Source organism: Photinus pyralis, unplaced genomic scaffold (assembly GCF_008802855.1).
Source record: "Photinus pyralis isolate 1611_PpyrPB1 unplaced genomic scaffold, Ppyr1.3 Ppyr1.4_LG2, whole genome shotgun sequence".
In the NCBI taxonomy this organism is placed as follows: Eukaryota; Metazoa; Arthropoda; class Insecta; order Coleoptera; family Lampyridae; genus Photinus; species Photinus pyralis.
Window position 1 is genome coordinate 14,528,444 of NW_022170403.1, and position 14,940 is coordinate 14,543,383.

General features: G+C 35.5%; 2 protein-coding genes across 2 annotated transcripts in view; one reads left to right on the top strand and one right to left on the bottom strand.

The window, feature by feature from the left end:
• LOC116163551 (nose resistant to fluoxetine protein 6-like) overlaps positions 1-2,193 on the bottom strand; it is a 39,286-nt gene extending 37,093 nt beyond the window's left edge. Inside the window, exon 1 of the mRNA XM_031477540.1 lies at positions 2,061-2,193. Within this exon, the coding sequence (XP_031333400.1) occupies positions 2,061-2,178 (118 nt within the window). The 5' untranslated portion in view covers positions 2,179-2,193. The remainder of the gene's footprint in view (positions 1-2,060) is intronic.
• Positions 2,194-7,540: 5,347 nt separating this feature from the next.
• LOC116163554 (integrator complex subunit 10) lies at positions 7,541-14,756 on the top strand. Its single transcript, XM_031477551.1, has 13 exons — positions 7,541-7,766; positions 7,816-7,883; positions 7,975-8,108; positions 8,155-8,270; positions 8,322-8,540; positions 13,053-13,162; positions 13,211-13,419; positions 13,470-13,643; positions 13,689-13,876; positions 13,928-14,098; positions 14,148-14,303; positions 14,350-14,444; positions 14,505-14,756. The coding sequence occupies exons 1-13, from the start codon at positions 7,626-7,628 to the stop codon at positions 14,662-14,664; spliced, it is 1,941 nt and encodes a 646-aa protein (XP_031333411.1). The 5' UTR covers positions 7,541-7,625; the 3' UTR covers positions 14,665-14,756.
• Positions 14,757-14,940: the final 184 nt, after the last annotated feature.

Genomic DNA, 14,940 nt, shown 5'->3' on the forward strand with positions numbered 1-14,940 from the left:
GAAAAGTCGGAAAACCGGTTTTTCGTTTACTTTCTATTTTCTTTGATAAACACTACCTTTTTTATGCACAAAGAAAGCAATGAATCCGCGAGACTAAAATACTTATTTTTACAATTTAGTTTGATATGTTTAACCATTGAATAAAAACACTATGTTTAACCTAAAAGATCCCTCCCAGCAATAGGTACTGGTAACTAATATTGGGTGGTTAAGATGGGGGAAGTCCTAGGCCTAGTCTTAAATCTTGGCGTACCACCTTTCATGCCGACTGGACTAGGACTTCTCTCATCTTAATAACCTAAAAGAGACGGAAAATGTCCATGTTAGAAAAACGGTTTTTTGTTTTGTCAGGGCCCTTTTTGTGTTTAAGTGTCCACTTTCAGGTGGTGGTATAAACAAAAATTAACTATGAGATAATTGACCATGAATAGAACGAGATTTTAAAAGGTTAATTTATGATGGTCGTTTCAATGCTATTGCGATTTCTTTTGCATTTATTATCGATTCTTTCTTTGCTAGGCTGCATTAAATGATTCAAATCTCATTTCTTAATTTCACATACATGCATTATTCCATCTGACTTTTCCATATTGATAATCTGAAAGGAGAAAATTTACTTTTCACAGTTTTATAATTGAATTGCTTATTGCTTTGAAGCTTTGAAATGAAAAAATTGAAGTTATGAGATTAGAAGACACTCCATTTCATCCTCCCGACATTAATTTATTTTTCTTTCTGTTAAAAATGTTTTTCTAAAAAAAAGTGTAGGAAAAGCTCAGTGATTTGGTATGCATCCGACGTTGTGGACGATTTTAAATTTTTACATACACGATGCAAATGGCACAACTATTGCCGCCTGATAATTAATTATTGGAGTCGTGTGATTATGTCCGACGAAGCTCATTTTTCGCTCTGTGGAAGTGTTAATACGCAAAATGTTCGTTATTGGAGTACCTACTCAAAACCCACACTTAATTCAAAAGGTGCCTTTACATTCCCCAAATGAAACTGTCTGGTGCGGTCTATGCTGAGAAAGAATCATTGGCCCGTACTTTTTTGAAGACGAGAATAACGCGACAGTAACTGTCAATGGGGAGCGATATAAAGTAATGCTGCGTAACTTTTTGGCTCCTACAGTGGGGCTGTATGGTATGGAGAATTACTGGTTCCAACAAGATGTTGCAACATGCCATACTGCTCGTCAAACAACCGCTTTTTTAAAAAGAATGTTCCCCAATTTATTAATTTCCAAAAATGAAGATTTCGACTGGCCCACGCGGTCACGCTATTTATGTCTTCCCATTCTTCTTGTAGGGATATCTGAAAAACAGGGTTATGTCTAACTACAGGAGGTGGCCATCTGCCAGATCTTATTTTTTAAAAATGATCAAACAAATTATATAGGTCCAAATTAACTTCTAATAAATTAAAAATTTTAAACTGGTCCAAATTATTAAAAAAAAACGTTGGATACCACAAAAAAGCACCTTTAATTCTTAAAAAAAAAATGCGCTAAAAATACAATGGATCATGGAGTGACATGATAAGCCATTTGTTTTCCCTTCTACTTGTTTGTTCTATTTTCTAACAGGTCTAAAATAAGAGAAACGACCCAATATTGTACACGGGCTGTTTTGTTGGGTTGATTATTACCTATAGGCCGGGACTATTCAGCTAGGGGCTGTTTTGTGTACATTTTTGGCGGTGTTTATTATAACAAAGCTATTTCGATGTTCTCATCTGCCTACGTCGCTTTCGTTATCGCAATGCGGTTTATGCTAAATTTGCATTTTCGCAATAACACCTTGATCAATAAAATTGTACACGAAAGGAAAGATAAAACTGGAAAAGTATTTACAATTCAATGGGTTTTCACCTCGCAAAGAACGTTAGTGACTAACGACAAATCGACCACAATTAATATAGGTATTCGCTTGTTTATGGGGTAAATATGAGCAGCAATAAAAAGCTTAAAACAATAAACAAAATCGTATGAAGAGTAATATTATATGGTATACCAGTGCATATATACACTTACAATGCTAATATTAATTACTCACTGAGATTATCCGAGGGATGAAATCCGCTATTGCACTGTTCGTTCACAATCACATTTTCGTGAACAAAACTATATCCAAAATCGAAAAGAAACAAAACGAATACTATGAAAGGAGTCATTTTTTAAAGAGGATTAGACACATACTAACTCATTGACCTAATTATCAAGGTTTATAAAATAACAATTTCGTAAAGATTTTGCAAACCTTTATATTTATTATCTAGACATTCTTTTGATCGTTATTCATTATACTGCAATTGCTAAGGTGAATCGCTTACTTATGACTATAGTATAAGTTGGCTTTTTTTCATTACATGTTGCGCCATCGTTATATTTATTGACCATTATATTCATGTGCAAATAAAAGAAATGCGTGTGTTTTAGTAAGAATTAATCTATTTTTGATGCAGGAAGTTGTTGAAAATAACATTTGCATAAATTTTTTATTATGTACCTACGACCTACTCAGTAGCGGATGAACGCCTCTTGCCACGATTCTACACACTTCACATCAAGACATTATTATACCTAAGTGCATATACTGTTGTTCCCGTGAAAAATAACAAAAAAAAACAGAAATCATGAATTGGCTAATGCAACTATTTTACACCGAATGCACAAAGTTAGAGAGGTCAGTCTTCCATTCAATAAATCTACCTAATCAATGTATACCTCCTCATAAGTTGAGGGTGTCATTATAAGAGTAGTCGATATAGTTACGGGTGGTGGCCGAAGCAAAGCTATTTTTGGCCAGATCAAAGCAAATTTTCGAAACGCGCTGGAACGGATCAATTTTTGGGTTTGTCTTTGATTGATAACCATGAAAAACTAAACATCTGGATAAGTTTTGAATTAAAAGAACCAACAAAATTTTGCTTGATCAAATTTCGCATAGTCCCAAAATTACTACAATGTTTACTTAAATAATAATTTTGACCTATTTTGTTCAAAATTCATTGGAGATATAACGGACCCACGAAGTAGGTACTACAGTTACTTGATACGCATAATGAATAGTGAAAATTGTTTCAACGCTACATTATGCGTATCCAGTAAATTAGAATATATTTCGACCGTAGCTCAATGTGTTTCTAACGCTCCCTTTTAAATTGACAATCAGTTTAGGTAAACATTAATTGGCTCAAGGTAGATAACAATATTCGGCAAATGTTTACCGTATTTAATTAAACAGTTTTGGACCATTGTGACCATTTTCCTTCAACAATGAACCTACCACAATTATCTTCAAATTGGAACTAAACCTGCAATCTAATTCAAAAATTAAAACTAACGGTCGAAGTATCAGTGAAGTGTGAAAACTCTCTCATTATACTATTACAGATCTCTTTCATTACAGACTTCTTCAGAAATCAGAAACGAACGTCACAGTAGTTTCAATGGATGCAGCCCGCGGCATCTTAGTTAGCGTCGAGTTTTTGAGCGTAGGCGGCAGGCTCGCTCCCTGGCGGGACTTGTTCTTGGATAAAGACATCTTTTGGATATGCGAACAATAGAACTACTCTTATTCGAGATGTCTACATACCAAATTTCATTAAAAAATATCTTAACAAATTTTTAAAAACGGATTACGCATGCGCAAAGCAAATTTTTTGAATCGGTATTCGTTTTACTTTTATTCGAGGTGCCTGCATTCAATATTTCGATTAACTTCCCATTACTTTTTCTTTTTGAGTGACACCCAGTCCCGGACGCGAACTTTTTCCACAATAAAAACTGATTTTTCCGTCCAATCAGAACATCCATTAATCTACTCAACGTGGAGTAAAATCCCGCTGCATCAGTAAACGTAGAAGCCTCGATAGTCGATAACCATGACTGCAAAATAATCAAAATCCTACTGTAATCCGAACTACTCGAGAAAAAAATTTAAGAACTGCTGCCAAATAATGAGACCACTCTTTCTACCTAAAATCGTCACAATCGAGAAATAAGTCAAAATCTTTTCATCTCACAAACACCTTCGCCCTCCAAATTCCAGCGGTAGGTACAGTTGCGGCTGACAGTTGCTATTGTGTAGTAGTCTTCTACGACAGGCAGGGCCTTCGGTGGCAGGGGTATTTTTTCACGCTCCTACACGGGTAAATGCCAGAAGAACATACCAAGAAACATTAATATAAAATCTCAAAATCTTCGTTTCACGAGTAAGCAGAACGTAGGGTGTAAAAGATCACGTGATCACTAAAGGAAATTATTAATAAGTAGGTACCTTCTAATGGTAGTAGGAGTCCGTTGAAGTCGGAACTTAATTCCTGACCTACCATATACATACAGTCTAGGGAAAAATAAAGTCACTAGATATAGAAAGTACCGCAATCATCCGCCATTTTTGGGCAAATTAAAAAAACCTTAAAAAACCAACTTAAAAAATTGACAAATAAAATCTGAATAGCTGTAATTTTTTATAACCTAACTTCATAGTACTGTCATGTTTTATAAAAATATATACAGATATCTCCAAACAGGTGGAACAATCCCTAACATTAAAGTTACTGTAACTAGAATCTGGTAACTTCCGCCATTTTTGGGCAAAAATCATGCGTTCTCTTTCTAACACACGAGCCCAATGGATTGCGGTACTTTCTATATTTAGTGACTTTAGGGAAAAACTACGAGCAGAGCCACCTAACGACGGACGTTTCGCGGCACTTTTCAATCTCGGTAGCAGTCGGCTGGATATGGATGGCATGAATGAACTCCTACGTTGTGTAAACTGTAATCGGTTTTTGTATATATATGCCAAAAATATACCTAGTATGATCTTTGTGTGTGCTTAGAAGAAGTAAGAACAAATAAAATATATATCATTCACACAGTAACGTAAAACCAGTAGGGAAACATTTTATGAAAAGAAAACATGGCATAACCCACACAAATACACGAAATAAATCAAATACGGCAACAAAATGCAAGAGAAACTACACAATAAAAACATCTCAAATTGTCCGATAGAAATAAGGTAATCGAATCAAATGCAGTTAAACAAATTCATAAAAACAAAACATACGAGACATCGTAAACATGATAGTCAAGGGCATTGGAAACGATTTAGGGTTGGGCAAAATTAGGACAAGGGTAGAAAATAAATAACAAATTTTCACATGAAACTTATAGTACAAGAAAGCATAAAATGATTACCACATTAGATTTTTTAAAATAAAACACTTAAAGGCCGGTCCAGACGCTACGTTTTGCACAACGTTTTGTCTGCACAGTTCAACACATTGCAGATAAAACGTTGCGTGTGGATAGGAAAAATGTGCAGTTTCGAAATCATCGCGAAGACGGTACAGTTGCAGCGATAACTAAGCTAGAGAGAATAGATATCCTTAAACTGTGCGGACAAGTCGGCGCAGTCTACACGGTAGCTCCGTTTTCCGATTCATTTTGTTGATAGCATGCAAAAATTGAGCAGATTAGTACCTCCTCCATGACGATGCCAAAAACTGAGCCAAATGTGGACGCTCTAAAATTGCAACGTTTTCATTCCGTCTTAAGACTGCGCGGGACAAAACGTTGTGCAAAACGTAGCGTCTGGACCGACCTTAACGCTACACGGGTTACACCAGAGACATGGAGAGATGTCTCTGGGTTACACTCACCATTACTCCCACCCAGCTCGAATTCGAATACAGTTAACTGACGCTAAGTTTCTCACCAAGCTTCGTTATGAAAATCCCAGGTCTTCGGCTACTGCGTAACACGATTGCTGTAAGTATACAGAACGTATCGTATTTTTGTTTCAGATGTAATAGTGTATTGCTTAACCGTAGTGACTGAACAATAAACGAACGCCTTGAAGCAGATGGAGCGTCTAAATTTTGTACAGCTTTAAGTTCAAACGTGCGCAAAAAATTCTTTTGGTAGATGTATCATAAATTGACCGATCTTCTACTAAGGGCTGCTGTCTCAGCCTTTGAGTTATGCAAGTTAATCCGAAATCCCTTGTCCATTAAGTTATCACTCACATGGTGGAGACTTGTTTGAAACATTAGAGTTTCCTTGCCCTTGGCGGCCTCCTCATCTTCATCGGTCTTCGGTTTTCCTATAACGTTCGATCAAGCCTGAAAAAGATCAAATGTAGACGATTCCCACAAATCTCTTCCAACTTCTCCCACGAAGTCTGGTGTAAAAAAACGGTACCTCACCTAAAACCGGAACTATTATTCAAGAACTTATGATAACCGGAACCGATGCAGTTATTATTAGTGCCAAGAAACCGGTATTTTACGGTTCTCTCTCTGTCTGTTGTAGGTAGACACGTTGCGATTTGTGAAAGGGAAATCCGTTTTATGTCGTAGCTCTTAAAATTTGGTTTCGAAGGGTTGGTGTTAAGATTTTTCATAGATTTAACATTAGTGTTTATTGATGTTCATTACGGGATAAAATAATACCTATACGTAAGATGCGTAGAGTTGCCTGAGTTACTGAGATTCAGCATTGAATAAAAATTTGTATTCAATGGATTCAGGTAACATAAAATACTTTAGAGTTACTACTTAATATCGAAAATAAAAATACTCGAATCAAAAACAGAGGGCTGAAGAATGCGTAAAGTTAGAAATAGCTGAAACTATTACTATCAATAATAGCGGAGAATTGGCAGAAGTGAAACGAACCCGTAAGGTAAAGAGAATGTTCAATTAAACCTAACACATATGTCTATGTATAATATTAATGTAAGTACTTATATTTTGTGAATTATTTTTTCTTATAATATATTTTTTATTTGTTTATTTTAGAACCCTGAAAACCGAGAAAAAATTGGAACCGAAAACAAGAACCAAAAATTATTGAGGATCGGAATCGGTACTGGAACCCTTAAAGATCTACCTAATTACAGTGGGTCCGAAACCTATAATTCACATGTGTCTACTCTCCAACCCCACTACTCTTCATAGACACATTAACATAATGAGCTACTGTTACATACCTTTACCATGCTAGCCTATACTTATTTAAAACCATATTAGAGCATTTAATCCCAGCGTACAATAAACTGGCAAACTCACAGCGTAAGTGGTAAAATTGGTGCTGCCCTAGTGGTAGTACAATTTTTTTTTAACTGATTGAAATTTGTGCAGCATTAGTGTGCGTTTACAATGAACGTATACGTAAATATTTCATAAACCGTAACTCGTACATATCCGTATCGTTTCCGTAAATTTACTTCGCTGTTTACAATAAACCAAAGATAATACGATAAGTAGTATGATATTTGACCGTACGTAACTTTGAAACATTTTCAACCTTTGCGACTATGCGCAAGACTTACATATACGTATGTAAAAATTACGTTCATTGTAAACACCTTCGTATGTTTCTATACAGTTCAACTTTGCGAAATTTTTACGTTTTATGTATTTCTTACGTATACGTTCATTGTAAACGCACACTTATGCAATTTTGGTGTTTGTCTTTTTCGTTGCACACTGTGTGACATAAAAATTGAAGAAAACCCAGATCTGTGGTTGTTGAAAACATAACCACAAAACGTTGTTTTGGTGAACATAACCTATGTAGAAATAACAAATTTTAAATATTGAGCATGGAAGCAGAATTATTAAACCTTTCAGACGAAGAATATGTTGTTCAACGAGCAAAAAGGGCACTTAAAATTGATCCTGTTGCCGCAAAAGCCTGGATGATAACCGCAAAAACTTTGTATCCTAATAACTTTGCGGTTCAAGTAATTTGGCGATTATTCACTCTGACCTTTTCAAAACAAATAATTTTAGTTCGAAGCCTACAAAATTGAGAAAGAAGCAGGTCACCTGAAGGAAGCGGCAAAATACTTTAGTGATTTGTATGGAACTTTTATCTTAAATTTGTATTTCGTCTGTCTCAACTTGCCTTTGTTTATGTTGCCTCCAGTCACTCATTTAGGTTAATTTTAGATTGGGCAAGTTTCAAAGGGAGCCCGAATTTTGGCAGGAAATTGAAAATGTTACGGCTGCGCTTCGGTATGAACATGATGCATCAGACACCGATAAACACTTCTTATGTGAAATGTTTAAACACATATCGTTCGGTAGGTATGCCACATTTATTTTGTTGTACGAACTATTTCAACGTAGATGTGCAGCACCAATTACTTCTATTCACCGCTGAGCATTGTGAGGATACTATGGAGCACTGCAAACTATTATTGCTTTTATTGCAGCGGTTTCCAAATGCTATTTCAACACATGGAGTAATTTTTTGTTTTCGAATTCTAGATGTTATTTAAAATTCATGCTTGTAGCCAAGGCTTGTGGACACATTGTTGAGTGCTGAGAAACACAGTCACGCCAGTAATCAACCTGTGAATCCATATCGGAAGCTACTCGTTTGTGATGTTCTACCTCTTTTATCAAATGAAAACATGAAAATCGAGTTTTCTTCCAAATTATTGTTCAAATTGTTGCACAAGTCGACTGAATTTTATTTGTGCTCTTTAGAAATGTCGAAAAGTAGTGTACAGGTAAGTCTTGGCATAGAATGTAACATTGTAATTAATTTCTGTGTATATATGTATAAGGGATGTAACACTTAACTATGGCACCACCAAACTTTTACAGTCTTAACTAAACTAGAAATCAGTGCATCTTTATTTTTCAAATGCAGTGCTTATATGTTTTTTAAGATCTTTGAAACAAGCAATCAATTGCTGTACGACAATATAAAATATGCATATGGTTGATATATAAAAAAAATGAAGAAAATCGTGATTGAATATTTAGAAATCTAGACATCAAGATTGTGTTATTACTTATGATCGCCCGTCAGACTGGCGCTAATAAATTTCTCATGCCATTAACCAGCCACGACGTCTCGTACTGTTCAAGACCTAAAACTGAGCTACCTACCCTAATGAAATTCAATTCTAAATCATTCATTTGCGCAAACTACACCATCCACCAAAATCTCACAACACACATGTCTACCAATTACTCTATCTATCTATCCATTTTAAGAAATTAGCGGTAGAAAGCATATTGAAACTTTGACCTTCAGTGTGTTTGGTTCAAACACGAGTTCATATTACACTGAAAAATAAAACAAGAGTCGAATTTTGTAAGCTGATGGTAGTTTATGTTGTCAACTAAAATGTCGAACTGTCACTTGCTGTTAATGTCAAAGATCCAGCGTGAAATCGATTGATTTATTTATTTCCCAGTGCTGGATATTTCTACTTGGCCATGTTTGGTGCAGTTTTATATTTTTCCTATGTGTGCTTACCTATACAAACACAGCGCCATCTACTACCTTCTTATAACGAATAATAGGTATACCATATCCATTATCATAATATAACACAATAGTAAAACACCGCGTTTGAATTTTGGTTAGTTCATATTTGTGATTGCTAGATGTCTCACGAGTCGGAATATTTGTAAAGTGGTGTGCGCCCATAATACAACATTCGGTGCTACCAATTGTAATTGAATCTTCCTTTCAGTAGATGTCGCTGAACCCAGTACAGTTAGCCATATGAAATGTGTTTAACTTCACTGGCTTACTGTAACACCACGCCAGGTGCATGCTACAGTTATCATTTAACATTTATTTTTATAGATTAGAATATAAATTCCATTTAATTCTTCATTTTCACTCATTTTAATATACTGTATAGCACGTTTACGTTCCATTAAAGGTCATTATGGCAATAAAATATATAGGGAGTTCTTCATTATTAAGAGCTCCTAAGCGAATTCATGATTTCTGTCCGTCTGTCAGTCCGTCTGTGTCCCTACATGATAACTCCCGAACAATTACGAATTTTCCAGTTCTGTTTTCAGTAATAGGTAGACAGTAGTCAAGCGACTAAGTGATTAATTTTTTGTCAATACTGGTTAATCGGAAGCGACCTTGTCGCTCGTTGTCTATATTGATTTAGTTTATTTCCTTTTCTTCATCATAAAATTATATTGGGTTGCGATTAATACATTCAACGGGTAATCATAAATAAAAGGTGGTTTTATCTATGATCTATGACGAATAATTATACCACAGTATAATACATACATATTATGATTATAGAGATGTGCGGTTAATTCCTAAGATGAGTGTTGCTGAAAAAGGAATACCTACCAATGACAATTTTTTTTAAACCCAATCAACCAAATGGACATGAAGCTGTTTCGGGTCAGACCGATTCGGTCCCGGCGCTCATTTCGGTCCTCGTGGTTTTGGTCTAACAACTTAATTGTGCTCAAACGGGCACTAACGAACTATTTTTTCTCCTAAAACGCAGCCGTGAAAATTGCATGTCTCTTTGAGAACTAATTACTTCACGAAACTAACAGCTATGGTCAATAAATTTTAAATTATTTGCCAAATATTCGTTCTTAACGTTTTGACCTCAGCAGTAGACTTCTGCCATGTACCATGAAGGACCAGCCCCTCCTTCCCCCAACCAAATTTTGAATTTTTATTCAAGACGTTGCCATATTTTTTCCGGGTTTTATATAGGTATGAAAAACCGGGATCCGGGATAGTGCAGCTAATTTCGGGACAATCCCGGCCATGTGGCAACCCTACTTAGATATATCCTTAATTACAAATTGCAAATGTAACTAAAATAAATTAGTAATAGTAGGTTTTCTTTGTCCATATTTGTAAATTCAAAGTGTAATTAACTTCCTTTAAAAACAACAAACTAGTTCTTACAATTTATTCCAAGGTACACCGTACAGCGCCCCATAAACGATGTTTCATTTTGTGAGACATTACATAGACGCAAGTGTGCTTAAGTTACTGTCCATTAATATAACAAATAAAAAAGTAGGGCGATTAACTTCAACGCATTTTCCAGGCATTGATTCCAAAAGCCATAGCCATGTGCGCTATGTTTGTCTTTACTAGAGGTATTTGTGGTTAATATTTCAAAGACATATCCTCATCAATAAGAAAGTGACACTGCGCAGAGTGCGTATAAACGACGCATGCGCACATTTAATGTTTACAATATGAGATATGTTTGCTTTAAACAGAAGCACCTGTGATAAAAATTTCAAAAAAATATTTTGACAAATAAGACAGTTGATATTACACATGCGCACATTAATCTGATGCTTACAATATGCGATACGTTTGCTTTCACTAAAAGCATATTTGGTTAAAATTTCAAAGAAATATCTCCATGAATAAGTTAAGTAATAAGTTCATTGCTCAGTCCGCGCATTAGCACATCTGATTTTTACTATATGCGATATGTTTGCATTTACTAGAAGTGTCTGTGGTTAAAATTTCAACAAAATATATTAATAAATAAGAAAGTTGATATTGCACAGTCAGCGTATGCGCACATTACTCGTCAAGATTTTTCTTGGTTGAGGTGACAAAGCTATAAGCTACCGAATGCAAAAAGAACGAAATAAATATCTTGAAAACTGTGGGAATAGAGACCTAGGACGGACAGACGGACGGACAGAGAAAGTGGCTGGCAATAGCGCACCCACCTTCCTTGGAAAATGCGCTAAAAATATAATCGGATTATACAAAGAGCGAGAGGAATGTTATACTTTTTTGTCGATATCCATATTTATTGATTTTAACGAGATCGTTTTTCTGAATTCCGTATCTTCCAAACAAAGGGGCGCCCCATACATTTTTGCGCTCAGGGCCCCCAATTGGTTAAAGACGGCTCTGAAAACAGCATCTGGGAAAAATAATTCATGCGGAGGAAAGTTATGAAGGTCGTCTAGCACACCTTCAAAGTATAGAGGTTTCCAAGTGCACGATTTATACTCTCTTTAATATTTTTGCTTATGGAATATCTGGATTTATTGAAATATCTTTCTAAAAATCTGATACAAGAGAACAGAATACCGAACGATCTTCGAGATCCCATCCATCGTTTTCATAGTACATCTTAAGGGGTTGACTCGGTGATCCCACCAGATCAGCATAGCTTGTAAAACAATTTTCTTGATTCGGCATTAGTTTTATTTCTATTCGAGGTGCCTACATACAAAATTTCATTTTCCCATCTTAACAAACAAAAAAATTGGATTGCGCAGATACAAAAGTTGGGGCAAATTTTTTATGTATCTGCGTAGTTTCTTGAGGTTTAAGGAATATTTGCTAACACAGAAAACCGGACATTCAATGTACAAACAACAAAAATTATAAAAAACTTTTCAGGTGTGGGCAGTTTTTGGGCTGTAACTTTTTGGTGCGTTAGTTTACTCAGCTGAAAAACAATGGCGACATTTCTTATATCCTTAAGGATATGTGTACCCATTTTCAAAATGATCGGACGTTTCTACACAAAGTTATCGTGCATACGGGCGACAAACGGACAGACAGACAGCAATACAAAATTATGAACGGTCACGAGGATCGTTAATAAGTAATAACAAAGAATCAACGAACTCGATAACGATAAATAAAGTATGGATACGTGCGCATGCAAGATGCAAGTTTAAAAATGTAGTTAATGTAATTACGATGCTAAAGTAAATCGATTACAAATTGTAATCAGTACTTAAATACAAATTTTGTAAAATAGGTACCTAATCAAATACCTACGTAAATACTTTTATGATAAAGTAATTTGTAATCACTATTCGAATACTTTTTGGAGGACTACATTCCAGCTCTGCTTGCAAGTATAGTGCTTAATTATGACGATATGAAATAGGAATACGATATGGGAAGAATATTTAAACTCAATTACCAATCATGTTTTGTATTTTCCCGCTTCGATAACTGATGCCGATCGTTTCGTGACAATAATGAATGTAGTTTCTAAGATGGGCGTATTGAGCTACTCTCAACTAGGTGGCAGCATGTACCGGTACATCTTTTTACAATCATCAAGAATTGGCGCGAACCGGTTGGCTTACTATTTGTATTATACTATGCCATTATCAAGCTCCTGTTACAAACTTTTAAAATATACAACATACATCACAAAGGAGCTCGTGGGCTCATCCCATACCTTCATAGGACAATTTGGTTGATTTGAATAATCTACCCTACATTTCAGGATCCAAACATAAGTGTAGATGATCCTTGGAAGAAACTATTTGCTGTGATTGAATTAACGGGAAGACATCTCGGATGGGAGTCATACCTTATCACTTTTAGTCCCAACTGGTAATATCCTCCTCTTACATTGAAGGTTAGATTACATATAACTTGTAGGAGCAAAGAAAGTTATTGGCAAAAAATTCTCACATTTTGCCAAACTCACAAGACATCAACGCCCGAAGATCAGATGAACACCAAGCAACTGATATACTGTCTAACAATATTTTTCTTAAACTGCTTGTATGACTACAACCTCAGTCTGTCACCAGAAGCACCTCCAGGTCAAGTACAAACTTCGTTTTTTCTTGTGGAAGCATTTACAGGTACCGATCACTAACCCTGCAATCAAATGTATCCATCCACCTGTTCGTAGATCCAAATCTACCAACACCCGTGACGGAACCGAAATCGAAACGGCGTAAAGGCGAAAATGATTCGACACCACTCCTAACGGTAGACAAATCCGAGAACAGAGGTATCATCGGTAACTTTTTAATGGCCGTAAACTGCTGGGATTTGTTTCATTCCTCAGATAACTTGCAACGAGGTAACATTAATGCCATATTACTCAATCTCATGCGTTATCTTCTAGAGTTTAGCAAACTAAACACTCACATTAAACTGGATGCGTGGTTATTTAATTTTCTAATAGACTATTCTATATACAAAGGACTTTACGATGACGCACTGATTCGACTTCAACAAATTAATGACTCTCATTTGTCTGTAGCAAAAAACATTCGACATTCCAGTATTTTGTACTTACGAAAAAGTTATACGGTGAGATCAATGCGGCGATCTCCTCTAATTACTAAATATAGTACGTTGCAGAGTTCGTTTGAGCCACTTTTGTTAGCAATACAAGCCATGCCGCTTGCTAACCGAGGCACTTTAAGTACACAATTAAACACAGGCGGTACTAATAGACATTTGCATTTTTTACCACTAACGCAAATGGCAGTACTGCAATATTGTGTTAAGTTACTGTGTAGATGTATTAAGGTATGTTCCCGCACAATTTATAGTGGTTATAACTATAGGGTTCTTTAAGGATAATTTGATGAAGCAATCAAATAGTTATAATGAACTGGCAATTGGTAATATTTTGGTATTGTTGCAATTTGATTGGCCGCAAGAAGAGGATTTGTTGCCATTAATAATAGAACAGATTCGTCAAAGGGGCTCATTTTCTTATTTACTGTTCCAAGTAGGTAAAAATGTGATTGTAGTTATTTTGTTATTTAATTCTTTAGGCATATATAATTAATGTCGATATCTTGGAAGAATTAACATACCTGTGGACGGAGCAGGGAGGCCAAATATCTCTTGATATTTTACCACATTTAGGGTAAGTGTAATATTCTATCTACGCAAGCTCAAAAACGATGTGCAATTTTACTGTTTGTAGCCAAAGGCGAATTGGTACCAGAGGTGCCGATAAAGGAGTCAAAGAAGAAATTAAATATGCGATAAAGAGGCAAATTGCTAGGAGTAATGAGCCTCTAGATCTTTTGATAATGAAATTTATTAGTCAAGAACGAGGTCATATATTGCAGTCGTTAATGTAACTGCAATTGTTTATTTTTTTTAAAATAAATTAAAGATTGATGTATATTGTAAGAATTTGAAATAACAAGGTTTGTTAAAATTTGCAAAAATATACGTTGTCTCATTTAATTAAAAAAATTGAAGTCCATCGAAAACGTTGAATGATTGCTGTATACAGCGTGCGTATCGTATTTTTGTTTCAGAACTGTAGAGGTAGGTTACCACAAGTAATATCTTAGGCTTTGAATATAAATTTTATATTCAAAGTCCTAGGTCATATAATGCATGATCTAAGA

What these genes read in the sequence shown, in the direction of transcription:
- LOC116163554 (XM_031477551.1), top strand. Translation starts at nt 7,626, where the DNA reads ATGGAAGCAGAATTATTAAACCTTTCAGACGAAGAATATGTTGTTCAA. An exon ending in ATCACTTTTAGTCCCAACTG is followed by an intron (nt 13,163 to 13,210) that starts GTAATATCCTCC and finishes TATAACTTGTAG; the next exon opens with GAGCAAAGAAAGTTATTGGC. An exon ending in GATATTTTACCACATTTAGG is followed by an intron (nt 14,445 to 14,504) that starts GTAAGTGTAATA and finishes TACTGTTTGTAG; the next exon opens with CCAAAGGCGAATTGGTACCA.